This window comes from Myotis yumanensis, unplaced genomic scaffold (assembly GCF_028538775.1).
Source record: "Myotis yumanensis isolate MYYU_CA2020_CCGP unplaced genomic scaffold, mMyoYum1.0.hap1 SCAF_3, whole genome shotgun sequence".
Taxonomy (NCBI): domain Eukaryota; kingdom Metazoa; phylum Chordata; class Mammalia; order Chiroptera; family Vespertilionidae; genus Myotis; species Myotis yumanensis.
Window position 1 is genome coordinate 203,720,190 of NW_027223754.1, and position 25,943 is coordinate 203,746,132.

General features: G+C 50.2%; 1 protein-coding gene across 1 annotated transcript in view; it reads right to left on the reverse strand.

Moving 5' to 3' along the window:
* Window positions 1-212: 212 nt before the first annotated feature.
* SYN3 (synapsin III) overlaps window positions 213-25,943 on the reverse strand; it is a 362,492-nt gene continuing 336,761 nt past the window's right edge. The window contains exons 8-13 of the mRNA XM_070410991.1: window positions 21,367-21,441; window positions 19,122-19,224; window positions 14,293-14,427; window positions 13,340-13,427; window positions 7,861-8,152; window positions 213-6,248 (exon numbers count right to left, since the gene is read on the reverse strand). Of these exons, the coding sequence (XP_070267092.1) occupies window positions 6,116-6,248; window positions 7,861-8,152; window positions 13,340-13,427; window positions 14,293-14,427; window positions 19,122-19,224; window positions 21,367-21,441 (826 nt within the window). The 3' untranslated portion in view covers window positions 213-6,115. The remainder of the gene's footprint in view (window positions 6,249-7,860; window positions 8,153-13,339; window positions 13,428-14,292; window positions 14,428-19,121; window positions 19,225-21,366; window positions 21,442-25,943) is intronic.

Here is a 25,943-nt window from a genome sequence, read left to right on the forward strand (position 1 = left end):
AATGATCAGAGAACCTATTCAGTGTCATCAAATTGTTGCAGGGGATTTTAAACATTTTAATGGCCCCTTTTTTCAAATGAAATCATTTGCAGAAGCTGATTTATAAAACGACTAAAGCAGAGCTAGTTTGGTTGAACTGAACTTTGGACACCCACCAGCTCAGTCCACCTCCTCCCTGGCCCTGCAGCTCTTCCTCAGAGTGTGGGGTGAACTTCTGGGCCCTGCAGCAGCATTGCTGGTGGCCATTGGGTTATAGGGACTCGGAGTGTGGGGTGAACTTCTGGGCTCTGCAGCAGCATTGCTGGTGGCCACTGGGTTATAGGGACTCAGAGTGTGGGGTGAGACCTCTGGGCCCTGCAGCAGCACTGCTGGCGGCCATTGGGTTATAGGGACTCTTGTTTTGTTTGGGGCTTCTTCTGGAGTGGAATTATGATTTTTTTCCCTTGTGTTTTGACACTTGGTGCCTAATTTGTAATCTAGATGACCTCTTTTAACAACAAAGTGTTACTGCTTTGAATGCTGGTCAGGTACTTGTTTTTCAAAGATAGACTCTTATTTGAAGAACATTTATTTTTTTTTTAAGAGTTAAAATACACAAAATTCAAGGTTTATTTTTCCTACAAGAAAAAGGTCAAACAGAAATGTTTTATCATACAAACAACTGTGAAACATGCTATAGTGACAAAATCTGAATCACAACACAGGAATTAAACATTACTAGTATCTGCAGAAAGTATATTGGAATATTGCCACTGTCTTCCTGATTTTAAAAATCTGTTTTGCATATAAGGAAATGGTTTGAAATGTTATGTGCTGCAAGAATATTTTGCATGTGAAAATCTACATACATGTGAAAATATTTTTATTTTTATGTTTTGCTACACATAATAGTGTTGTTTTTTCATCACAGTGAAGAAAATTCAGTCACTAATGCAATTATCCAGAGCCATGTCACCGTTAATAGCTTAATGTGTAGGCAAAGGATTGGGGCTGTTGACATTTCCATGGTACTGGGCAATGGTAGCTCTAGGACAGCTTTTTAAAAATAAGTGTCCACTGGACGCCATATGGCTTTAATTTGATCTGGGCTGAAAGAGTCACCTTGGAGCGTTGATGGGTCCAAATATACCCTAGTTCTCCTCTCTGCCCTTGTGATGTTAGGTTGCACGTGGTGTGTATGTGTGTAGCTGGCGTGGGAGGACACAGTGAAGCACCAGATACTATAAAACAATGAGTTTTCCAAATCCAGAGTTTTTGAATGGCCCTTGAGAGGTCTGTGCCGGTGCTGATGTCCCAGAGAGATGGCGCTGCTTTCCAGCCTCACCTCGGCCTCACTGGCCCGAGTTACAGCCTCTCAGTTTAGGTATGGGCAATGTGCCATACGCCTAAATTTGCAGTCCTCTCACAATAGTTTATTCTTAAAACAACTCCCAAAGCTTTTCCTCTTGAATAGCTAAATTTATAGTTAGAAGCTTGTAAAATCTATGTTCTTTTCATTAGCCTGGGCTGTTGAGCTTTATATATTGCTGGTGTGTAATGAGAAGGAAATCATGGTTTGGCGGTAGCCCAGTCCCTGATTTTCTGACATCACTTTGATATATTGTAATGGAAACAAGACAGTTGAGAGCACTGCGGTTACACATTTTAGTACGATGCTGTTCTATATCATTGGCTGGTAGTCTTAACGACTTTCTGTGACCCCCTTTCGTTATTTTTAACAGGAGCTTGTTCCCCTCCCACCCCCTTCTTTGTTCACAGATGAAAGATACAGTTTGGCATGACTGGAAATCAATCATGGGATGTATCCTCTCTTTCCAGCTTAAGATTTTATAATTCCTTAAGGAAGACAGTTGAGTTCTGCCCTCTTACTCTTGCCTCTAATTCCTGAGATCACCGCTTAGTCTAATATCTATCTCTAATTCTTATTCTGATGGAGCTGGACACTTTTCCCTTTGCTCCCTATACGCAGGGCCCAGTGTCAAGGTTTACCTTCCTCCTGCCCTGGGCAGTAGCTCCTGAACCACAGAGCCTCGAGGAGGCGCCGGCAGGTCCCACTTTTCTGCTGGGCCGTAAGCATGGTTCATGCTCCTTCACAGTCTCCAGCTGACTAGATGTGGAGTGGATACGATTATTGGGAAGTACTAGGTAAGTCACCTAAAATAAAGATTTAATCTCAGTGTCTCCTGGGATCCCCCAATAGGTCCTGGCACTTAAATTTCTGCTATTCCATAGCGAAATATTGAGAGGCAAGACAATGTTAACTTTCTTCTCTAGACTCAGTGAAAGACCATGAAGAGTAGATACATAAAATATGAGAGTTTGGAAATTGAAATTAAAAATGGGAGGACCGATCAGAATAAAATGGAAGGGTATTTAAGATTTTAAAGGAACACATTGTAGGAGGAGCATTAGTTGTAGATTGGTTTTCCCTTAAGGAACGCCTCATTGTTTCCAGCCATGTCCCTTTCTTGGCCTGCTGCTTGAGAGCCCTGGGCACAGGACTAGTGTCATCAGCTTGGCTGCGTGTTTGCCTGGAAACAGGGAGCTTCTGTGCCCTGTGTGCATTGTGTTGGATTAATGAACTGATTTGATTGCTTTTTGCCTAACCTTCCATTTTGTCACTGACCAAACCCATAAGTGCTGCCTTCTCTGAGAACCTAAATATTGGTGAAACCCTGAATTTAATCAGTGGCTGCTTAGGAGTCAAAGATAGCTTTGACACTTGCTAGGACAGTTAGTAACCAGCCAGCCTGCACTCCAGGATAAAACATTTGGAACATGTGGAAGTGCTCCTAGGCCATGGCCTATTCCTCCAATAGAAATCCTGGCGTTATCTGTAATGCTGAGCTAACTCTGAAACAGAATGAGCTACCACCTGCTTTGGGAGCTCTGCTGCTCCAGTGCAGGGAGGGGCAGGGCTCCAGAGGCACTGCCTGGGGGAGGACTCCAGTGGGCTCTGCTATGGAAAGCTCTGCCCTGCTGTGAGCCTCTGCGCAAGGTGTGGTCAGGATGGGAGTCCAGGTCCTGGGTCTTCTCTGTGCAAACTCTGGTGGTGTCCTGGTCTGCTCGCCCAGCCTCTTCTGACTGATGCTGACCATGGCACCTCATCTCCCCCACCCTCACCCCCAGGAACTCACTCTTTGGGCTGTGCTCACGAGGGGGTGGTCTTGTGGCCCCTGAGCCTGCTTGCTCCCATTCCTTTTCAGACTCAGTTTAGAGTCTGCAACCTCTTCCTGAGGGTAAAAAATGGCTATAGATTTTCTTTAGCTTATCTCAGTTTACTAATCTCTCTGCTGGTTTGATTCTGTTCCTGGGCAAATGACTTCCTCATATTGATACACTTAGAAATAAAACAGACTTTTTCTTCAGTCTTAACATTTGTTTACATTTTATTAATTCCAACCTGAACATGTCCTGACCACCTACTGTGTGTCAAGCAGTGCTCTGTTTTATTCACCTAGTCGTTCACGACGAGGTACCTACACTAACTTGCTTTCCCCTTGCAAATCTTTCATAGCAAATTCAAGTGAGAACTGCCAGAAGGTGGTTGATGTTTGGGCTCTTGGGGTTTGCTATTGTATTTGTTACCGTGTGTGAAGGCTCGTCACCCCTGAAATGTTTGAGAGGTAGAACTAAGTGCCCCTGAGCAGGAACTGAAGGTTGGCAGCGAATGTCGTATGACAGAGAACATAGGGAATTAATGGAGGAGAAACGATGTGTAGTCTATGTCCCTGGAAAGCGACTTGACATTTAATTAAACAACAGGATTGCTTTCGCACACTGCGAGGACAATCTGGAAGAAGGTATTTTTGTCTGGCTGGTGGAGTGGTCTGTTGAGGCTGTGTTTAAATCTCTGCTCCTTGTGCTACACTTTATCACAATACACATGCATCTGGCATGTTTCAGCCTCACCAAGTCAGCTTGGAGGGGGAATGCAAGCCTTTCTTTGGATCAAAACAGTGAAACAAAACCAACCAACCAACCACTTATTAGAATGGCCACAGTGACTACCTTTACCCCTGCTTTTTGTCCTTTCCCATTTAAAAAATGTGTTATTAAAAGTGAGAAAACAGTCTATTTGGGGGAATCTCTGGTCTCCACAAGACCATTGTTGGTCTCGACTTTCATACACAGGCCAGCGGGAACCTTAGGTGTTGGTTATGAACTAGTGTTGTGTCATGGAGCATCTGCGCACAGCTATCCAAAGGAGTGTGTGCTACTCTACTTGGACTATCTGGGAGATAATAGTTTGAATGTTGAGATGTTTTTATGGACAAGGGACAGAATAAAGGAAAATGAGAAAATTAAGCCACAGTCATTGTTTATGGAGCCACTAATTTTGCTCACCGAGAGTGGGACCTGGGTCTGTAATGAATCCACACAATCCTGCTTTCAATAGCAGCTTTCCCAGACATCTCACTCAGGGTGCCAGTCTAACTCCCACATGCATGCAGGGAGATGACAGAGAGGTTCGGGTCTCATGACCAGAAATTCTGACTCGGTTGGTCTGAGATGAAGCTAGCTGTGCACAGCCATGGCCCACACTTTGAGAAACTAGCCTAGTGTCCCTTTGCTGTGTGTTTCAAGCTGTATTTTATTACTGAGAAGTGGGTGAGATTGTTTGACTTCTTTCAATGTTAGTCTCTGTATAAGCGTGATGATTGCCTCAGGTATTTTCTGTGTTCTTAAGCTCCTAAAATGGTGGGGGTGGGCTTTGCGGTGTTACACCTGCCCTCAAGTTTTCTATCTTTCATTCAGAATTCGGGTCTAGGCCACGGACACGTTCATTTTTACCTCCTCTGTCCCTTCCCTGTGATTAGTGAGGGGAAGGCATGTTTCAAGTCATAAAGGGGACTGGAAAGGGATCACATGGCTCTGTTCTGGACCAGGAGTGTTTCTAGCACCAGGTGCTTGGTGATGTTGGACAGCCCTGCCCCGTGATCACGGGAGGTCGTGTGCTGTATGGGAAGGAGCCCTAGGAAGGGCATCAGGGCTGTGTTCTCCAGCTCTGCAGTCAACTTGTTCTAATAGGTTTGGGTTAAACAGCGAAGTCTAATGTCTTTACACAGGCATTTCAAGAGTTGTTGATGTGTAATGTGTATGACCAACCTCAAAAAGAAATACAGTGTTTCCCCAACGTGGTAGGCCATGGGACCCTTTTGTAATGGAGAAACCTGCTGTGCAGTTTGTGAAATGCCGACTGGAGGTTATTATCCTCCCAACTTTCTGAGCCTGTGACATTAATCTGATGCTCTCTGGTTCCTCATAAATCCTTGAGGAGTAAACAACATTCCTGGTGGGAATTCACAGAGAATTCCTGGTGGTATAATAGTGGGTGGAGAAGCCCTAACCTAACTCCTTCTTCGGGAAGTGAGGGCGTCGTCATCTGGGAACTAGAAACCATTCCTGAAAGAACCTGTGCTCTGCTCTTGGCTGTCCATTCTGGTGGGAGCAGCATCCCCACCACCTCCCCTCGGTCTCTGCTGTGACTTGAAAGGCCCCACGTGTCTCATAGGACCTGGCTTTCCCTCGTCATCAAGATCCCACCGGTGGCCAGTCGTGATGGGCCCTTGCTTGCAAGTCGGGTGAGGTCTCCAATGAAACTAGCATGGAAGCTGAGAGGCTCCCCTGGCCCAGCTGTTCTCCTTTTGTTTGCAAAACACTGTCAGTAGATTATTGCCTCCGATACTGCTGAGGTCCGACTACAGTGTCTGCATTTGATGGAGGTGGGCAGGCCTAGAGGGGCCTTTGCCCAAAGGCAAGCAAAACAGTAACAGATATGAAAACTAGCCACACACAGAAATCTCATGGGGTTATCTGTGGCCGGGAAGCAAGCATCTGGGGGTGGGGGGGGGGGGGTGGTGATGGATGTCCAACATTGAGGCCCGTTTTGAGGAACCTGGAGGCTCTCAAAGGCCCAGTCTCAGCCAGACAAAGCTTGAATGTGGTGGAGAAGGGAAGGGGACACGTATAGATACTCAGTTCCTGGGTCAGAGGCATTAGAAAGTATAGTCTCAGGCCCTCCATTCTGTTCCCATCAGAAATCAAGGCTGAGAAGGAAGATGAGGTGGGAGAGGGGAGAGTGTAACAGCACCCTCTCCCAGGCTGGACCCCGTTAGTCAGAGAACAGGCTGGCAAAAGACTTCCTCAGGTTGCGGATGGTTTCGGCCTTGGCTTCGTCCTCGCTTGGAGTTCCACGCTGGGAAGTGTCCGATGTGCTGAGGCTGTTAGTCAGGGACTGGGATTTGCTGAAACAAAGGCAGGGAGTTTGGGGACGACCAGGCCTGGGCTCCTGAGGAAATGTGTTGTGGGGGGGCTTGCCTGGAAGCCAGGTGGGTGAGCCCCATTGTCACAAGTCATCCCAAGGCTTGTGTGATCCTGGATATGTCACCCACATGACTTAGCCTGCAAGGTGGTTAGTGGTAGCCTGTCTTTAGGTATAGAAGTTGGGGCTCACAGCCAGTGACGGGAGCACCGGAGGCTCACAGTCTGTCCACCAGCCCAGGCTGCTCAGACAGCAGGTGTCACCAGACAGTCACTGCTCTCCACCCGTGTGTGCAAACCCATCTGGCAAACTGTGAAGTGCTGTCGCCATTCCAGGCTGTGGTTGCTCCCCTATACTAACCAGCGCTTTGAGAATTGGGAGGCCTGTGTCTGGGATTCCATTCCCATCTTATCCCTGAAGCCCTTCCTGCTGATTCCAGCCCCCTTTGGAATGCTCCTGGTGCTTCCTGTTGGAGCTTGTGAGAATTAAAAAAAACACCCAACCAGCTAAAGTGCTTGGCACATACTAAGGAGGTAGCAGATACTAGTGTAAAACTGATAATCGATGTTAGTGTTTGGAGTTGAAAGAGCCACTTTCCAAAAGACCCCCACATTTGGAGTCCCTCTTTCTGACCTCAAGCCAAGAGACGGGCTTGAGAGGAGAGGGAATGTACGGTGTACTGGGACGGAGAAACAACGGCACCCACCCTTCTGCCCTGTGACTTGCAGGTCCTCCCATCAAAAGCCTGTTTTGCTGCCTCTTGAGTCTGGGCGTGGCCATGCGACTGGCCTTGACCAACAGCATGGGATGGAATGAAATGACACTGAAGCTTCTAAGACTGCTCCTCAAGAGGCCTTGAGCTGCTTGTGCCCTTTTGGAATGTAATTCTACCATGTGAGGAAGCTCGGCCTGACCGCTGGAGGCGGCCGGTGGGGAAAGTGAGGCCCAGCTGGCAGCCAGCCCAACCAGCAGGTGCCAGATGTGCGCATGAGGCCCTGGTGACTGTCCAGCCCCGGTGACGCTGTCAGATGCCTACAGCATTATGAGTGATCCCAGGGGGCAGGGTTACTAGATTTAGTAGGCAAAAATACAGGCTTAAATCTGAATTTCAGATGAAAAACAAATACTTTTTTAGTATAGATACATCCCATGCAATATGTGAGGGCATACTTATACTCAAGATTACTCGTGGTTTATCTGAAATTCAGATCTAACTGGGCATCCTGTATTTTATTTGGCAACTCTCCAGGAGGCACCTGCAGAAGAACCTCCCAGCTGAGCCAAACTCCGAACAAACTGCTGAACTGAGGAATTATGAACCAAGAAAATGGTTTTACCTTAAGCCTCTAAGTTTTGGGGTGGCTTCTTATGCAGCATGAGATAATGGATACATGTATATATCTGAAGGGTCATGGTAGGGCCTAATCTATACTCTCACCTTGCAGGGCCCTACCTGCCCTCCATGTTCCATCCTCTAGGCCTCCTCATTCCCATTTCAAGTCTGGGTGAGGCCTCAGCGGGTCTTCCTTTGTCTGAGTCCCTCCCACACCCATCCCCACCCTATACCCTTTCCGATCAGATCCAGAGGTACTTACTTGAGATGGGGGTGGGGTGGTGCTGGCTTCTTGGACTCTTCGCCCTGTTGGGAGGTGCTGCGGCCTTGCACAGGGGGCCGGGGCTGTGAGGGGAGGGTGGCACCTGCCTTGGAGGCCTGGTTTGGAGAGCCGCCGCTGGATGCCCGGGGCAGCTGTGGAGAACCTGGTGATCTCTGCTGCTGTGGGGATCCCGACTGGGGGCTCAGGGGCTGCTGGCCTTGTGGGGAGAGCCTCTGCTGGGAGGGGCTTCCAGATCTCGAGGGCTGAGGAGACTGAGCTTGGCGAGGGCCCCCTACAGGGTACAAAAGTTATTACATTCAAATTTTTCTTAGGATAACATGGCTGTGCACAAATGCTGTTTCAAGGATGGTCATTACAGTGTTTTTTTAAAATAACAGTAAAAAGTGGAAAACAACATAAATGCCTAATTGATTAGGAACATTAAGATACATCCATATAATGGAATATTCTCTGGTCATAATGTATGATGTTACATAATAATATGACATTAAATGGGATACTGTTGATACATGCTAAATAAACACTGCTAAGCTGAACAAGCAGTTGATGAAACAGTACATACAGATTTATTGCATTTTGGTATATATATAAAGCTGTGTAAAAAAAGAAAGATGGGAAGGTTGAACACTAAAACTAGGGCGTCTCAAGCCTTAATGTGTACATGAATTCCTGGAGGGATCCTGTCAAAATGAAGATTCTGATACAGTAGGTCAGACTGAACTGTGTCCCCTCCAAACTCATATTTTGAAGTCCCATACTCAATGTGACTGTTTTTGGAGATAGGGACTTCAAAGGAAGTCATTATTGTTAAATGAGGCCATAAGGGTGGGGCCCTAACCCAACAGGACCGGCGTCCTTATAAGAAGAGACACCAGGGGCAGACACACACAGGAAAGGCCATGTAAAGACAGTGCGAAGGCAGCTGTCTGCAAGCCATGGAGAGACGTTTCAACCCTGTGGGCACCTTGGCCTTGGACTTCAGCCTGAGAAAATACGCGTCTGCTGTTGAAGCCACTCAGCCTCGGGTATTCTGTTATGGCAGCCGAGCCGATTGAACAGGCAGGGTCTGTGATTACAAAAGTGCTGGGGTTGTGAAGGGGTTTAATTCTCTTCCTTTGCTTACTGATATTTTCCACACTGAAGGTGTGTCACTTTGGAAATGAAATAATGATCCCTTTCTTTTGAACAGCTCTCTCCACTTTTCCAAGGACTTTCAAAAGCAATGTAGCGTTTGCTCTAGGGAGGCTGGTAGGGAAGATGCTATTATTATTATTATTATTATTATTATTATTATTATTTTTAACAGAACAAGCCTTTTCATTCTTATTACTCAAAAAGAGTTTCATTGTTAAAATTTAGTTGAGTCTGTGCTTGTGCCTTTAACACTCTGATGATTTTCTGCTCCTCACTAAGAAAGCACGCCTGCCCCTGTCCCCTGTTGGGGACACATTTAGCACCTGGGTCCACAGTAGGCCCGGCTGACATGTTTTTCGTGTTAGACAAATTCACTACAACGTTACATCTTACAGCACGACTTCCCGGAGTTGTCTGGGTACAGGCCACATGCAGACTCTGCTATTTCCCAACCTTTTTGGTATGAAGGTGAACAATTCTGTTACTGGTACCAGGGGCATGGGCACCTGATTTTGTCAGAGGCTGTATTGTAGCACAGCCTCCGACAGTATGTAGACATTGGACCATTGTGAATGCCTATAGATACCATCCCGGGAGCGGGAAAGGGACCATGCTTTTCACCCCATCCAGGTGGAACCCGAGGCTCATTAGGTGTCATAACTAGGAGGAGTAGCCACAGAGCTCACAGGGAATCCTGACTTCTCCCTGTCACTGTACAGAGCATATAGTCACCTACAAGCTGGGGGACATCTCAGACATCCAGAATTGCCTTTGGCATTTGAAGGCCCCACGCCAGCCAGGTGCACTCTCCTCACCTCCAGCCCGGGGCGTCAGGACCACTGTGTGTGCTGGCTGCCTGCTGCTCCTCTCCCTGCCTCCACCTGCTCTGGGAGAGGGGCTGCCTCTTGTGATGCTCACCACACTTTGGGAGGGCAGGAGACAGAGTTAAAAGGGCCTGCAGCCCATCTCTGTGGCCCTTTCAAAACATGGCTTCTACTCTGCTGACCACCAATTGTGTCTCTGGCCGTGGGCATCCTCACAACAGCTCTGAGGGGTAGGCATTATTATTATTTTTTGTTGCTACACACTGCAAATTCCGGTACCCTGACTAGGAATCGACCTGGGGACCTTTCAGTGCATGGGACGACCTTCAACCCACTCAGCCACACCAGTCAGGGCATGTTAGGTATTATTAACACCCCCATTTTTACAAAGAAACTGAGTCCCAGATATACTCTGACTTGTTCAAGGTATAACAGTCAAGGGAAGAGCCAAGATTCAAACTTTTGAGTCTTTTTGACTCAAAAGTCCTGCTTTGCATCCTCCTTCCCTCCCTTCCTTTTTTTTATTGTTATTTTTACTTATACCACACAGGCTGCCTTGAGTCCTCATATCTTTGCGCGAATTGAGAAAAGGTGGCTTCCTCCAGTGGAGGCAGCTCTGAGCCAGGTTCATGGGGAGCAAGGACTAGATTTCAGCCGACCTCCCCCTCAGATGTCATCTCAGCTGGTCACCTTTGCAGAGGGCAAGGCCTGCATGTCTGGTGGCCCTGACATCATACTGGCCTCAGGGGCCCAGGTCCTGAGTCAAGCCTTGCCATTAACTTGCTATGTAACTGTGTCAGTCACATCTCTCTGGGCGTTGGAGCCCTCCTTTATAAAATGAGGTCATTGGACTAGCCACCAAACATCCCTCCCAACTGGAACTCCTTTGCGAGTCTGCACAACACTTTCTAAGTTGAATGGAATGGCAGCAACAATCTAGCAACGGGTCCACGTGGCTTTGATTCAGTTTTGACCTCTTTCACCACTGTATGTCCCAGCAGATTGGAAGACCCATTGATCTCAAAACTCAAACACCTTCAGGGCCGGGCAGGTACATAAACAAAGCAGGCGAGCGTCAGAAAAATCATGTGGCTTTAAATTTTTTTTCCACTTTAGGTAGAAACATCGTTCAGAGATCCAATTCTCTAAAGAGGTGCAGTGACAACAGGGAGAAGGAGGACTTGAGGCTCACGGTGAGCCCCTGCCCTGCCCAGGGAGTAGCTGTGATTAACCGTCAGGGCGGCTGCTCTGAGGAATCCAGCCCCGTGGTTCCTAGGGCTCCTGCAAATCAAGAAGCTGCAAATCTACACGTTGATGTAAAAGCTCCTGATTGTAAAATGCTGTTTTTTGTGTTAGACCTACTGCAGCTCAAAGAAAACATCTGTTTTCTACTTTTATCTTCAGTCTCCTGCCCTCCACCCCCGCTGATAATATCTTGGGAAATCTGGATGCTTGCTGATTCATTTATTAAGTATTTGTTGAGTCTCTATTATACTCCTGAGATACATCAAGAGACACTATAGTTATTTCTTTCAGCTTCTTGGCAAAGCAAACAATTCACTATTTTTATTTGCACCCACACAAAAAATATTATCTTACGTATATAAAATATTTGCCTAAGCACAGGATTGGTGCTAAAAAATGATAAGGCTTATTAGAAGAAAACTTCACTTTTACCGCGTTGAAAACACACGGCGAGTTCAAAAACAAGTTAATAATGTGACCTTGTTATTTTGGGAACTCAATGAAAGCATTGTTTTTAAATTAGCCTTGTTATTTTTAATCTGAATGCTAATTCAATGACCATTTTCTTTAATTATCTTAATTGGTTTTAAATGGACAGTTTTTCAATTCACTAAAAGTGTGTTTAGCCTCATGTCCCTTAAAATAATCTCTCTTTATTGAGCATGTCTCTACTCTGGGCCCAAGAGGAAACCAGAGTACAGTGGCTCACTGTTTTAAAAGTGCTCTGTTCAAATGTGTTGTAAAACGTCAGCCCCGAGGCCGGGTGGGAAACGGAGAGGGTAGGGCAGGCACAGCCAGGAGCCTGGCAGGGTGACGAAGATGACGTTTCTGAACGTTTATAACTTAGAACCTATCGCCAGGCTGGGCTGCTTTAATGATAAGGATTGTTAATGATAATCTTTAAGAACAACATGTATATTACAATTATTTGTAAGACACAAGTTATTAATAGTAAGCTTTTAGAAGTAAAAGTTATATAAGTTGTTATTAGTAGTCAGCTATTAGGCGCTAACACCTACCAAGCACCACCTCTGTGCTGGACCCGGAGGCCTTGTTAACTGCTTCACCTGCATCATCTCATGGACAACTCCCCATCACTAAACAGGGCAGCTGTAATACCCTCCTTTATCATTGGGGAAACTGAGGCTCAGAGGGGGGATGTAACTTGCCTAAAGAAGGATTCCTTTTTTCTTTTTTTTAATCCTCACCCAAGGATATGTTTTTATTGATTTTTTTTTTTTTTTTTTTTTTTTTAGAGAGAGAGAGAGAAAGAGAAACACTGATGTGAGAGAGACATATCGACTGGTGGCCTCTCCTATGTGCCCTGACCAGGGATTGAACCTGAAACCTAGGTATGTGTCCTGACTGAGAATCAAACCCACAACCTTTTGGTGTGGGGGCTGATGCTCCAATCAACTGGGACCCTGGCCAGGGAGGTAATGCTTTCTTTCCAATAGGTTTTACAGCAGGGCCTTCAAAGATGGTGGTAAAACTGCCTGACCTGGCTCCTTGATGCAACACTGCTCTGGAGCCCCAAGCTGGCACCAGTGCAGCAAGTGTGCCAAGAGGAACCTGGGGCAGATTTCCTCCCGGGCCTGTGGGTGAGGGCACCCAGCAGCTGGTGTTCTGGGAAGAAGTTACTGCTATGATTTCTTTTCATCGTGCCATCAGTAGTTTTTCCATTCCTTAATACGTGGTGTCATTTAAACAGTAACGCTGCACTATTTTCTGAGAACAATTTCAATCGACAAGGTTATATATAATGTTCCCTTTTTCTTTCTTTCTCACGCTGGCTGGTTGGCTCATGTATCTATGGTCAGGCACCACTGGTGGCTGGGAAACAAGACACTTTCTAGAAGATCTGAAACCGCAGACTTGTCAACCTGCCACTTTGTGATCTGTCCTTGGACAAGGCCTCAACATCTACCTCTGCAAATAGAAAACACTGATGTTTTCCCCTTGGAGTGACTGGGAGGCCAATAATGAGAAAATAGATGGGGAAGTTCCTAGCACAGTGCCTGGCACATACTAGGCACTCAATAAACTTACCTTGTCTTTCCATCCTTCTCTCCTGACTGTGGGGTGGCAGACCTCACAGTCTCATTCATTCTGCACACAGAGTAAGGGCACAGAGTCTGGGCTAGAAGATTAGATGGTTTTTCCAGCCTGTCTCCTGGCCATCATGCACAGACCCCTCAGTGCCTTTCCATACCCTTGCTGGACACTTTCTCTGGGTGGCCTGTCGGGGGTCCTACCTTGCGTGGGTGGGCGTGGCTGGGGCTGTCCCAGCAGAGGCCCCAGCTGGGCTGTCCCAGGGGATTTTGCTGGTTTAGTCTGTGGAGCCTAGAGCAGGAGAAAAGAAGCCTGTTGTGATCACCATAGCCATTTACTTCCTGGGTGGGAGGGCAGAGTTTACAAAGATCTTTTCATCACTGAGGTCAAACTTACATAAAGTGTGCAATTTTCAAGTGTGCAGCACAGTGAATTTTTACATGTGTGGACACCCACGTGACCACCACCCAGGTCAGAACAGAACGTTTCCCATGGAGAAGGCTGCTCTGAGCCCCTCCCAGCCAGCAACCCCTTCAAGTATAACCATGAATCCGATGCCTGTTATCACAGATTCAAGATTTTGTGGGCAAAGGGGGGAGCTGGTTTCAACACTTGTTTTTCCAGAAAGCTGGGAAACTAACACATTCTTTGGAGGATGACCTGGTAATCCATGGTGAGGACTGTGGAGGGGAGGAGCTATGTGGGAGCTTGGCAGGTTGGGGGATGGGGAAACGGAAGACACAATAGTCTATTGAGTGCGCTGAGATCACACAAAGGGCATGTGTGTACACCCACATGCACACACACACACACACACACACACCCTGCCCCCTGCTCAGGCCCAGGATGGAGGGCACAGAAGGGGCAACTGACTTCTCACAATAATCTCTGCCCACAGACCCCCAAGCCCTTTTGAGGCGATGTTTTTCTCCCCAGGATGGAGGGACGAAGGGCCCCTTGGAGCTCCCCAACTCCCCCGTCAGGAGCAGGGTGTAGAAGCTGTGCCCCATGTCCAGCCTCCGTCCACAACCCATTCCTTTCTCCCTATGCTGGTTCCTTCCTGGGGGTATCTCCTTTGGATCCAGAGGCCTCCCATTCTCAGACAGACTGGCATTTCTGATGGCAACAAAGTCTCCTTTGTTTCTGTGGATCTTACCCAAGGCCTCAGGGGTGAGGGCACTGTGCCCCCTGGCATCAGGAATTGGCTCATTTTGGAGACAACAAGGTCGGCCATCAGCTGCTTGTCCTCTTCCACGTGCTCTCCAATCAGAGGCATTGAGCTGTCCATCACCTGCAGGAGAAATCACACCTGAGGGACAAGCATGCCATAGCAGCAGGAAGGAGAGAGGGTTCAGCGCTCAGAACAGAACTGACCACTAGATGGCGATGTTCTCCATGAAAACACCCAGCCCAGCGCCTCCAGCTGGGAACCACCCCCCCCCCCCCCCCCCCCGCCCCCGGAGACATCCAGTTCCCCGCAGTTCCTTCTAAAGACCAACTCCTTGCATTCAGTTCAGTTCAGCCTACATTCACTGGACTACAGAAACGTGACTGAGGGCCCGGAGCCTTCGCTGACCTTTTCTGCTCTTTTCTTTGGGGAACTGGTCTCCACCCCCTCTTTTCCCAAGGTCAGGGCTGGCTTCCTGAACTTTGGCCCAAGGTCAAGGCTTTCCACAAAGCCAGAAGCAGTGGAGTGCGGGTTCGATTATGACCAAAAATTTTAAAAAAATGACACGGGTTGAGCTGACCCCAGGTTCAGGAAGAAGAGGGAAGAGGAAAGGCCTTTTCTCTGGGCTCTGATGGATCATAAGCCTGGAGTGAAACTCATTCCACAGGGAGTGGGCTGTTTCTCAAAGGAGACAAAGCACGTATTTTTGGAGGGGCCTGCGAGATCATATTTACCCATCCTGCTATTTCTGAAGCTGTGAAACCAAGGCCCGGAAGTGTACAGGGACTTGCCCAAAGTCACAGACCAGTAGGCCCAACATCCAGGTGGCTCCCCAGGCATGAGCAGCTGTAGAAGGTCTTGAAGGGGAGTGAGGCCTTGGTAGGTCCTCTCTCTACTCCTCCACTTCTTCACCCACCGAACCTCCATCAAAATCACTGTCTCGTTTCCCCTTTTCCCAAGCTCTGGACTCACCAGGTTCTCTCTCCTACCCGAGTCCTTGTGCCCGTCATTCCCTCAGCTCACTCTTCACCTGGTTCTCACCATCAGGAAACACCTACCTAGCCTTCCTCTGGGAAGCCCTCTGAGTGAGTGAGCTCCGAGAAGCCCCCTATCCCATGTCCTCCTGCTATCCTCGCTTCGGTCATCCCACTGGAGAGCTTACCCCACAGCATGTCATGTCCTGTTTACTGGTGTCTCCCCAACCAGACTATGGGCCCCTAACGTCAGGGTTGGGCCCTGTGTCCCGCTACACAGGTACACCCTCACTACTTACCTGTTGATGGAGGCATGAAAAGTCCAGCTCATAATGATAAGAACACTAAGTGCTATAATTTATTGAGCCCTTACTATGTGCCAGGCACTGTACTCAGCACTGGGTATGGATGATCTCACACAAACCTCGGAATAGCTCTGTGAGGCAGGTACTACTATTATCCTCATCTTAAGCATGAGGACACTGAGGGTCAAAGATGTGGCAAGTTCAAGGACACAGGGCCAGCAAACCGCGGTCCTTTTCTCTCTCCCTAAGCACTGGAACAGCTCTCGGTGGTAAAAACTGGGAACAAGAAACCTGAGTTCCAGGCTTAGGTCCTGCTCCGGACTTGCTGTGGGGTTGGGCAGGCCCCTTTCCTCTGTGGCCCACTGATCTAATCACCTGTAAACTGCGGGGCCTGGGCAGCTGTGAAGACCCTTGCAGCTGAGGCTTGTCGAGGTCTGCGCGTCTAAAGCACCCACTGCAGTTGGAAGCTAGGAAACGTTTCTCAGAGTTGTGAGTGCTGATTCTAACCTGGTTGTGAAAATGCTCTTCCCATTGGGGCGTGGGTCCTTGGTACCCCAAATTCAATGCCTGGCATGTGGACAGTCTCGGTCGGCGTGGGTTGAGCTGAGTTTTAACCGTGAAGTCTGTCTAAAAGGGCACAGGCCTGCCCCTTCTCCCCCTGACCCTGCCCACCTGTTTCTGTTTCCTACATTCCCTGTAATGGAAAACAGCCCCCACAGGAACCTGGGATCAGAACATTCTGGAATCCCCAGGGTGGACACAGCCAAAGGAAGTGGACACTGGTCTCCCCGGGGAAACATTTTTCCAGTGAGCAATGTCATTCCCTGGACAGGTCACGGGGGACAAGTTCAAGGGTCTTTCCCTCGAGTATTTCACTGTGAGGATCTTCACAAAACACACCACACAGATCTTATGTTCTCACCACAGAGGTGCCTGAAGGGAACAGTATTTTTGGATCTGGGGAAAAACACCTTTTATCTTCCTGGTAGCAGACTCCCCATCTCCCTTGACCCCACCCTAAACTCAGAGCAAGGGAAACAACTCTGCAATGTTTCTCAGAGAAAAAAGAAAAAGTCTGAAAAGCCATCTTTTTTTCCTTTTGGAACATTTTTGAAAAGTTGTTTTCTTGCTTTTTTTTCAAGTCCAAACTCACTATTGTGATTTTTTTGGTAAATGGGAAAGGTCCTTCATCTCTGACCAGCCTGAATGCCCGGAGGCTGGGAGCCTGGGCCCAGAGTGCACGTTTTTCCCCCTAAGGGTGCAAGTTGAGGAAACTCCCAGACGCAGGCGCTTTAGGGCAGAGAGAATGCTAATGCAGCGAAGGGACTAAATCACAGGGTGGGGGGGAGCGCAGGCCAGGAGTCCTCACCCGTCTGGATGGGAGCTCAGGGGGCAGCGCTCCCCGCTGTGTCCCCACCACTTGGCTCAGGGCTGGCACCCAGGATCGGGGTTCAGTGGTGAAGGAATGAACACTGTGTGCGCGCCAAACCTGAGTTCATGTCCGCTGGTCCCGGGAGGAGATGCAGGGGCTGGAGGGCCAGGAGGGGTCTCAAGAGATGCAGGAGGGCCCGGGGGCCAACCTGGGTCTGAGGCTCGCAGGGCACCTCAGCAGGCAGGGGGCCCGCTGCCCCTGGAGCCGCGTGGCGCTGGCTTGGGAGCCAGTGCGCAGGCCGGTAGTTCTGCACCTTCAATGTGTCCGCCCCCCCAGCCCCCAGAGGCGCCACTGGGGGGCTGTCAGGTGTGGTGGCAGCCAGAGGGCAGCCGTTCCTGGACCCGAGGGGGAGCTGTTTCCCAGGGGAGGCCTGCACTTACACACGCAGCCCCTCGTGGGCGCTTCCTCCCTTCACCTCCAAGGGCAGCCACTCCCTGGGCAGGGCCGTGACTCCCGGCACAGCTGGAGGAGAGCAGCAGGGCTCCCACCCATCAGGCACCTACCTAGTCCTGCTCGCTGTGGGCCCAGGGAGTGGTGGACACCAGGCCTGGAGGACCAGCCGCTCCCGCGGTCTCCTGGCCACGAGCAGCTGGTCCTGCAGGCCACGTGCTTCCCATCAGCAGCTGCAGCGCCCAGCCAGGCGGGGTGGGGCGGGGCTCCCTCTCCTGTCCTGGCCTTGGGTCAGCTCGGGCCTCGTGTGAGCAGCCCCAGGAGTGGGCGTCTGCGAAGGTGCTTTCGAAGGAGGGGCGAGCGCGGCATGAAGTGGGAGAGAAGGGAGAGCTGAGGCCAGAGGGCATTCTCAGGGGAAAGCAGTGGAGACGTGAGCTCTGGTGGGGAGGGGGGCAGGGCAGGGGAGTGGGGGGCAGAGAAACACTGTGGGAGCAGGAGAGGCACAGAGGATGCATGGCGGGGAGAGGGGGATTGTGGGAGCACGAGAGCCAGGGGAGGAGTTGGAGGAGAGGGGGATTGTGGGTGGTAGAGGAGGATTGTGGGAGCATGAGAGACTTGGGAGGAGTCAGGAGAGAGAAGGATTGCGGGATTGTGGACGGTAGAAGGGGATTGTGGGATTGTGGATGGTAGAGGAGGATTGTGGGATTGTGGACGGTAGAAGGGGATTGTGGGATTGTGGATGGTAGAGGAGGATTGTGGGATTGTGGATGGTAGAGGAGGATTGTGGGATTGTGGGTGGTAGAGGAGGATTGCGGGATGGTGGACGGTAGAGGGGGATTGTGGGAGCACGAGAGCCAGGGGAGGAGTCGGAGGAGAGAGGGATTGTGGGATTGGGAGAAACATGAAGGGGTACTGGGGTTAGTAGAGGATTGTGGGAACAGGAGGAACATGAGAGGAGTCGGAGGAGAAGGGGATTGTGGGATTGTGGATGGTAGAGGAGGATTGTGGGAGCACGAGAGACGTGGGAGGAGTCAGGAGAGAGGAGGATTGTGGGATTGTGGGATGGGAGAAGCACGGAGGGGAAGCTGGGGAAAGGCTAGGAGTAATGGTCTTGGAGGACCGCAGGGGGTTGTGGGAGGGAGTCTAGGACCCACGGCCCCTCTCGGACTTCTGTCTTACAATTACTGTCCCAACAGCTTTCCCTCCGTTCACACGCTTGCACAGCGGTGTCCCCTTTCCTACCCTTCAACGCCCCATCGCTTGTTTATCCTCCTCCTTCCCTGCCAGCCGCACACCCGGGGTCTGTTCTGTGTCCCCAGAGCCGCCGTGCCTGGCCCATGACCCCGAGTATATGTTTACTGACCGGACTGGCGATGGGAACTCCGCGTGGTGACTACACAGCTGGACACTGAGGAAATGTCAGCGGCCCAATGGGAGAGAACCTGCCCCGGTAGCCTGATGTTCTCGCCTCCCGGGGGCTCAGGGGTCAGGGGTGCCGGCAGACCGCATGCCGGGGGCTGTGGGGGCCCAGCTCAGAGGCCCCGGGCACAGGCTTGAGATGCAGCTGGGGGTGGGGGTGGGGATGTGTGAGGCTGCAGGTGCCCAGGCTCAAGTCGGACACGGCTGGCCATGCCGGGAGCACACCTGGAGCCCTCCGCTCCGCACACCTGCCCGGCGGCTGGGCCAGGCCAGGAGCACCTCTGCTGCCGCCCTCACCTCGATGATGTAATCTCTGCCATCCTTGCTGTGGACGGCCTTGACCGCGCAGATGTCCAGGCCGCCAAACATTTCTGAGCAGCTATCCACCCACAGCCTGTACCTGCAGGGATGGATAGACAGTGAGTGAGTGTGGGGGGTAGAGAGCTGGGAAGGGAAGCAGAGGGAGAGAGATGAAGACAAAGCGATAGAGAGACACACAGAAAAACAGGCAGGGAGAGAGACAGTGGCACAGGCCCATTCAGAGATGGAGAGATATGGTAAGAAATAACAGACAGCCTGGCTAGTGTGGCTCAGTGGTTGAGCCACACTATGACCTATGCACTCGATTCCAGGTCAAGGCACATGCCTGGGTTGCAGTGTGGGGCATGCAGGAGGCAGCCAATCAATGATTCTCATTGTTGATGTATCTCTCTCTCTCTCTCTTTCTCTCTCTCTCTCACTTCCTCTCTGAGGTCAATAAAAAGTATATATTAAAAAAACAACAGACATATGGCAAGAGAGACAGAAGAGACAGACACAGAGAAAGGCAGTGGGAGAGACAGAGTGGTAAAAAAAACTTTAAAGGCAGAGAAATAGATGGACAGTGAGAGAGAGAGAGAAAGAGAGCCAGGCAAGCAGGAGAGAGGAATGATGAGGGGGTGGGGGAAGCAACAATAAGAGTTGGGAGAAATCCCCCCAGTCCCACCTGGAACTTTGCTGGCTCCACAGTAATGGAGAGCTTGCCCTGCCTCCACCCAGATCCATTCGGGACACCCCGCCACCCCAGCAGCCCTTTTCCCTTGGGAAAGCTGCTTGGAGGGCTTCAGAAACCCTCCCAGGCCGCCCTCCCAGTTCCAGGGACCAGGCTAGACAAGAGCCTGCAGGGGGACAAAGAGCATATTCTGCCCTGAGCCTGGGGCGGGCATGTGAGGGAGCCCAGCAGGCTGCTCCGGGCCAGGGGCCTGGCCCTCTGGACCCGCTGCTTTTGTTCCCTTTCCAGCCACTTGACGGCTGCGAGGCCAGTTTGCTTTGCAGGGGCTAGAGTTCCTGCTGGACTCTGCCCCTGCAACAAGGGGATGGTTGTATCTGAGACATTTCCCCGGCTTGCACTTGGCTTCCCCTGTGGTGGCTGGATTTGGGAGTCACAGGGGACTTTGTGTCAATGTTCTTGCTTCTCACCCCACTCTCCAGGGTCACACGGGGCACGCCTACTCCGAGATCTATTTGTGTCTCTGAGCCATAGGCCTGGAATGAGGAGAGATCATGGCTCAAGTGCTCTTAGCACAGCTCTCTCATCTTATCTGCCAATGCCCGCTGAGGCCCAGAGAGGGAGAGCGGCATGGCCAGGTCACACAGTAAGATGGTGTTAGAGCCCAGATTGGCCAGATCTCCTGGCTCCTAGTTCAATTCTTTCCTTAAACTGTAGCATGTGAGATCATAGAAGTAAAAGCAGGGGTCCTCAAACTTTTTAAACAGGGGGCCAGTTCACTGTCCCTCAGACCGTTTGGAGGGCCGGACTATAGTTTAAAAAAAAACTATGAACAAATTCCTATGCACACTGCACATATCTTATTTTGAAGTAAAAAACCAAAATGGGAACAAATACAATATTTGTATTTGCATGTGGCCCACGGGCCGTAGTTTGAGGACCCCTGAGTAAAAGGAAGGATGAAAACTCATGTCTACTAAGCTCCTACTGTGTGCCAGGCATTCTGTGGGGGGTTGACTCCTCATTCTTTCTAACCCCCACAACGACTCTATCAGGAAGGTTTAACCCATTTTACTGATGAGGAGACTGAGGGTCAGAGAGGGTAATAAGTATGTGCTGGCTTCCAAACCCAGATCCTGTTTGATTCCACAGGCCACAGAAACACCCTGCCTCTCAGTCAGAACGTTAGGACCTCCTCTCCCTCAGCGTGGGAGACCAGCGATCTGGACGCTTCTTTTTAATTTTTAATTTTATTTATTTCAGAGAGAGGAAGGGAGAAGGAGTTAGGAACATCAATGAGAGAGAATCATCGATCCATTGCCTCCTGCACGCCCCCCACTGGGGATCGAGCCAGTAACCCAGGCATGTGACCTGACCAGGAATTGAACCGTGGTTGATGTTCAACCACTGAGCCACACCAGCCAGGTGAGTTACCTGAATTCTTGCTGTCAGTTCCCTCTATAATTTTGGGTGAGCCTTTCCCCTTGTAGCCTCAGTTTCCTGTTGTATTCCTCACCCATCTCCTGCCACGGCTGCGGCTTCCCCCTTTCTCACCTCTCTGTCATGGCCACCTGCTCCAGCATGGCAGAGCCTGTGTTGGCCTTCCAGTTGCCAGAGATGGAGGTTCTCCTGTATCAGAACAAATAACACAGTGAGGGCGTTAGGGACAGGTTCCCCTGATCTGCTTTCTGTCTTTGCTTTGGCTGTCAGGAGGCTCTGATTCAAATATCAGGCTCTCATTATGAGATGTATTCTTAGGGACACATACTGTCTTCAGCTTTATCTTTTATGTGGATTGCCTTATTTCTTGGATCTTTTAAAAAACAATTTTAACTGATTCCTTGAGAGAGAGAGAGAGAGAGAGAGAGGGAGAGAACGAGAGAGAGAGACATAGGTTTGTTGTTCTACTTATTTGTGCCTTCACTGGTTGATTCTTGTATATGCCCTGATAGGGGATCAAACTCACAACCTTGGCATTTTGGGTATTTCTTGGATCTTAGTATCTTTTCCAAAGCCACCTTTGAAGTTTAAAAATTAAATTTAAAAAACGTCTACACAATCTAATGAAATCCCCCAAACTTTGGCCTCTTTTTTTGAGAACTAGGCCAGCATAACCCCTGGGGATTCTGGGATTTTCTCACAGCTCCCAAATGTAGGGAGAACGACCCATGGAGAGGAGTGATTACTTTTCCATGGTGAAGACCAGGAGGGCCTCTGGCCTCATCACCCTCTCAGTTCCCTTGTCTTTTCTGCCCGGCAACAACTGACCTCCCTTTGGGTGCTCCCATGCCCATGGCTCTTTCCTACATCCAGGCCTCCACACATCTCCTCTCCTTTGCCTGGTCCAGTCTTTGTCTCCATCCTTGCCGTCCTAAGTCCTACTCATCCTTCAAGTTTCGCCTGAAATGTGACTTCCTGGCAGCCCACCTTCCCCAACAAGAGTAGACCCCCCTGCACTACACCTGTACCAGTGTTTAGTAATGCTCATCTCACCTGTAATGACTGCTTTACAGGGGACACGTTTGACTCGTCCCCTGATGTCCAGTGGGACCTGGCATGGAGCTGGTGAGGAAGGGACTGTGTGTGCAGAATGCAGACAAACCTTGTCCAATGGCACATGTACACTTGGCAAAGACGGAATGGCTATAAACAAAGTGGCAGAGGTAAAGCTATTTGTTTTATGGACAAGGGCAGGCAGGTGGTGGGGATTAAAGGGTGATGGTGGCGGATGGTGATGGGGGTGGAATTGCTACAAAATATGTCCTAAATAAGAAAAGAGTACAGAAGAGACTAGATGGCGGCCAATAGGAGTCATAATGACCAAAGGGCATTGATAAACAGAGACATCGATAAGGTTCACATCAGTTCAGTTTCATTCAGTTCAGCTCAACTGAACTCCATTCAATTTGGCAAAGACTCACTGGGCCATCCTGCGTCCTGGGAAGTGGTCTGGGTGTACAGAGGTGACCCCTCCTCAGGCTGCTCACTACCTAGAGGGGGAACTAGTCTAAAACCAGAGGCTAGGCATGGTGGGGCTATCGATCTACACAAGGAGAGAGGCGCTCTGGGGAAGCCACGACCAAACCAGAGTCTCTTACTGCGACCGCAGAAGGTAGCCAGTGGGATGTGTCTGGAGGATGAGTAGGGATTGCTATCGTGGGATCTATCCTGGGGTAAGAGGAGGCAAAACTGACTCGGTCAGACGGATGTGAGTTTGAACCTTGGTCCCTGCATTCTCTAGCTGCATAACTATGGTCAGCACCCTCGCGTCTTTATTATCTCATTGTAAAATGGGAATCATTAAAGTACCATCCTTCCAGGGTATTGTGTGGATTAAAGGAAATCTTCCCCCCAAATCTTTTAGTACAATGGGCGCTACTATGATTTCTCAGTGAGTGGAAACGAGAGAAGAAGGCATTCAAATGCCAGAGGCAGCAGGAACAGAGCCAGACCGCTCTCCTTCCAAGAAGATAATGATGGTGCGAGTTGATATTTAATGAGTGCTTTCTATGTGTGAGACACGGGTCTAAGGGCTTTATAAGCACTGGCTTCTTTCAGCCTCACTGAACCTAACAAGACGGATATTATTTTATCATCATCCCCACTTAGTGGCAGAGCCACCAAACCCTATCTGAGAAATTCCATGCTCTGAACTGCGACTCGCCACGGCAGAGCCCCTGGCAGGCTTGGGGGAAAGAGTCAGTTGGCCCTAAAGTGATCCAGCTACTGGCATGCACGATGGAGCCTAGACTGTGACAAAAGGGTCTGTCTGTCTGGGTTGCAAATGTATGACGATGACCCCCTCATGGAGGAAGGTGGGGCTGGGGATGGAGGAGCCGCCCTAAGTCACCTCGGCAATGAGTGGAGACGGCGAGTCAGTACGAAAGGGACTGTGCGAAGCCCTATATCACAGTCGGTAACGTGTTTCTTATAGGGCTGTGGGGACACTGGATCTGCATGTAGAGTGGGATTTGCACCTAAGGACAGAGATGGCGGATGGTGGGAGCCAGGACTCCCTGCTGGAGTGGGGCGTTTAGATAAGCAATCTGGGAAGGCCAAATGAACCCTGTGGGACTAGATGGAAGCCGGAGGCACCAATGTGAACTCCATTTAGCTTTAGACACAGACGGAAAATGTTATAGAAATGATCACCGGTATGCGAGGACTGGGTTAAGGTACACACGTATCTTTCCTAGCTCTGCGGAGAGGCCTGGAAAAATGACACTCCAGTAGCAAAGGCCCGAGAGCAGGGCGGCAGGTGGGCCAGAGAGGAGGCTGAGCGGGCAAGGGCGGAGAGACTGTCCTCCCCTGAGGTCTGCCACGAACCCCCTCCCTGGGATGTGGGCCAGCTTAGGGTCCAGGAAACGCCGTAACGAATGACAAATTGGGGCTGTCAGGGAAGAAAGGCTCGGCATGAAGAATGCGGCAGTGAGGTAATCCTCAAGGAGAGGAACTGGGACAAGGTGCAGTCAATGTCAAGTGGAAACTCGAACAGCGAGGAGAGGTGGGAAGTGATACCATGACGGGCGGCGGAGGCCTCAGGAATGCACTGGACTGTGGCACCAGAATGTTCCCTCACTCAGCGGGCTCAGGGAGGAGGGGACATCATCACCCCGAGGGCATCAGAGAGCCGCCGCAGGTCTGGCCTGGCTCCCGGGTGCAAGAGCCTGATGGGCGGGACAGGGCCGAGGTGTTCCTTGGGAACGGGCTCCATCTCTTTGGAGGAAATAGGTCAACTGCCTGCACCTTCTCCAGCCTCCCAGGCAACGGCAGAGACTGCAGGGCCTGCAAGGCCCGCAGTTACCATCCGGGCCTTTGCAGAAAAATGTGCTGACCCTCGGTGCAGGCAATCCAGGTGGTACAAAAGCAGCCCTAGACCATGCATCGATGGGCATGCATGGCTGTGATGGGTAAAACTTTATTTAAAAAAAAATACTTTCATTGATTTCAGAGAGGAAGGGAGAGGGAGAGAGAGAGAAACATCAATGATGAGAGAGAATCATAGATCGGCTGCCTCCTGCATGCCCTGCACTGGGGATCGAGCCTGCAACCCCGGCATGTGCCCTGACCAGGAAACAGACCGTGACCTGCTGGTTCATAGGTCAACACTCAACCACTGAGCCATGCTGGCCGGGCATGATGGGTAAAAGTTTATTTACAGAAACAAGTGGCACCTGGATTTGGCCTGTGCGCTGTCATCTGCTGACCCTGACCTAGAGCACAAACTGCACCGCGCAGAAGCACATAGAGACTTCCAGCTGCCCTCGCCGGCCCCTGCAGCCCTCCGCATGGCGCCGTTCACACAGCCAGGGCTCCGTAAGGCTTGGCACGCGGGCACCGGGTGGCTCTCTAGGGTCTTATCATTTCAGGTGGAACCAACAACAACATTCCAAAGTGAGAGACAGAGAGCCTTGAGCAGAAGAGATGCTCTGAAGATGGGCCCTCCCACCTCACGGAGAACTCCCTCCCACTCCTCCTGTAACCACGGCTCCCAGTGAGTCACCCTCTGCCGGAGCCTCCCCTGGGGGAATGTGCTGGATTTCCTGCCGCTTGCCCCCTCCTTTTCCCTATTTCCACTGGGGGATGCCCCTGCGCCTGTCGCATGCTATCTTGGTGGACTCTCCATGCTGCTTCTCTGACTTTCTCTCACCACAAGCCTGTGGCCGAAGTTGGACCAATCAGCGCTGTTTCCGTGGAACCACAATCTCGACTGCAGTCCTGAGGTGATTGGGGGACATTCGCTTCCCAGTCGGGGTGCCATGAAGATTGTCTATTGCTTCTGGCTACCCAGATCCCTGGGCTGCCCTGGACCCTCATATTTCTAAAACTGATAACTGAGTGATTTTGTTTGTTAATTTGTTTAAGTTTCTGAACATCCATGTTTTTCTAATAAATCCCCTTTAAAAAGCTCCATCAAATTAGTCAAGTGTGGTTTCTGTTGCTTGCAGTCAGAGAACCCTGACATGGTCTCCTAACTGGTCTTAGTGGTTCCAGGGAATCCCCTTTGCAGCCCGAGGGCCCAGAGCCACCTTTTATTAATTCAGGTCCGACCATGCCACGTCTCTGATCGGCAGAGAACAGAGGAAAATCCACAACCTCAGTGAGGTGTTCGAGGCCCTGCTTGATCTGTC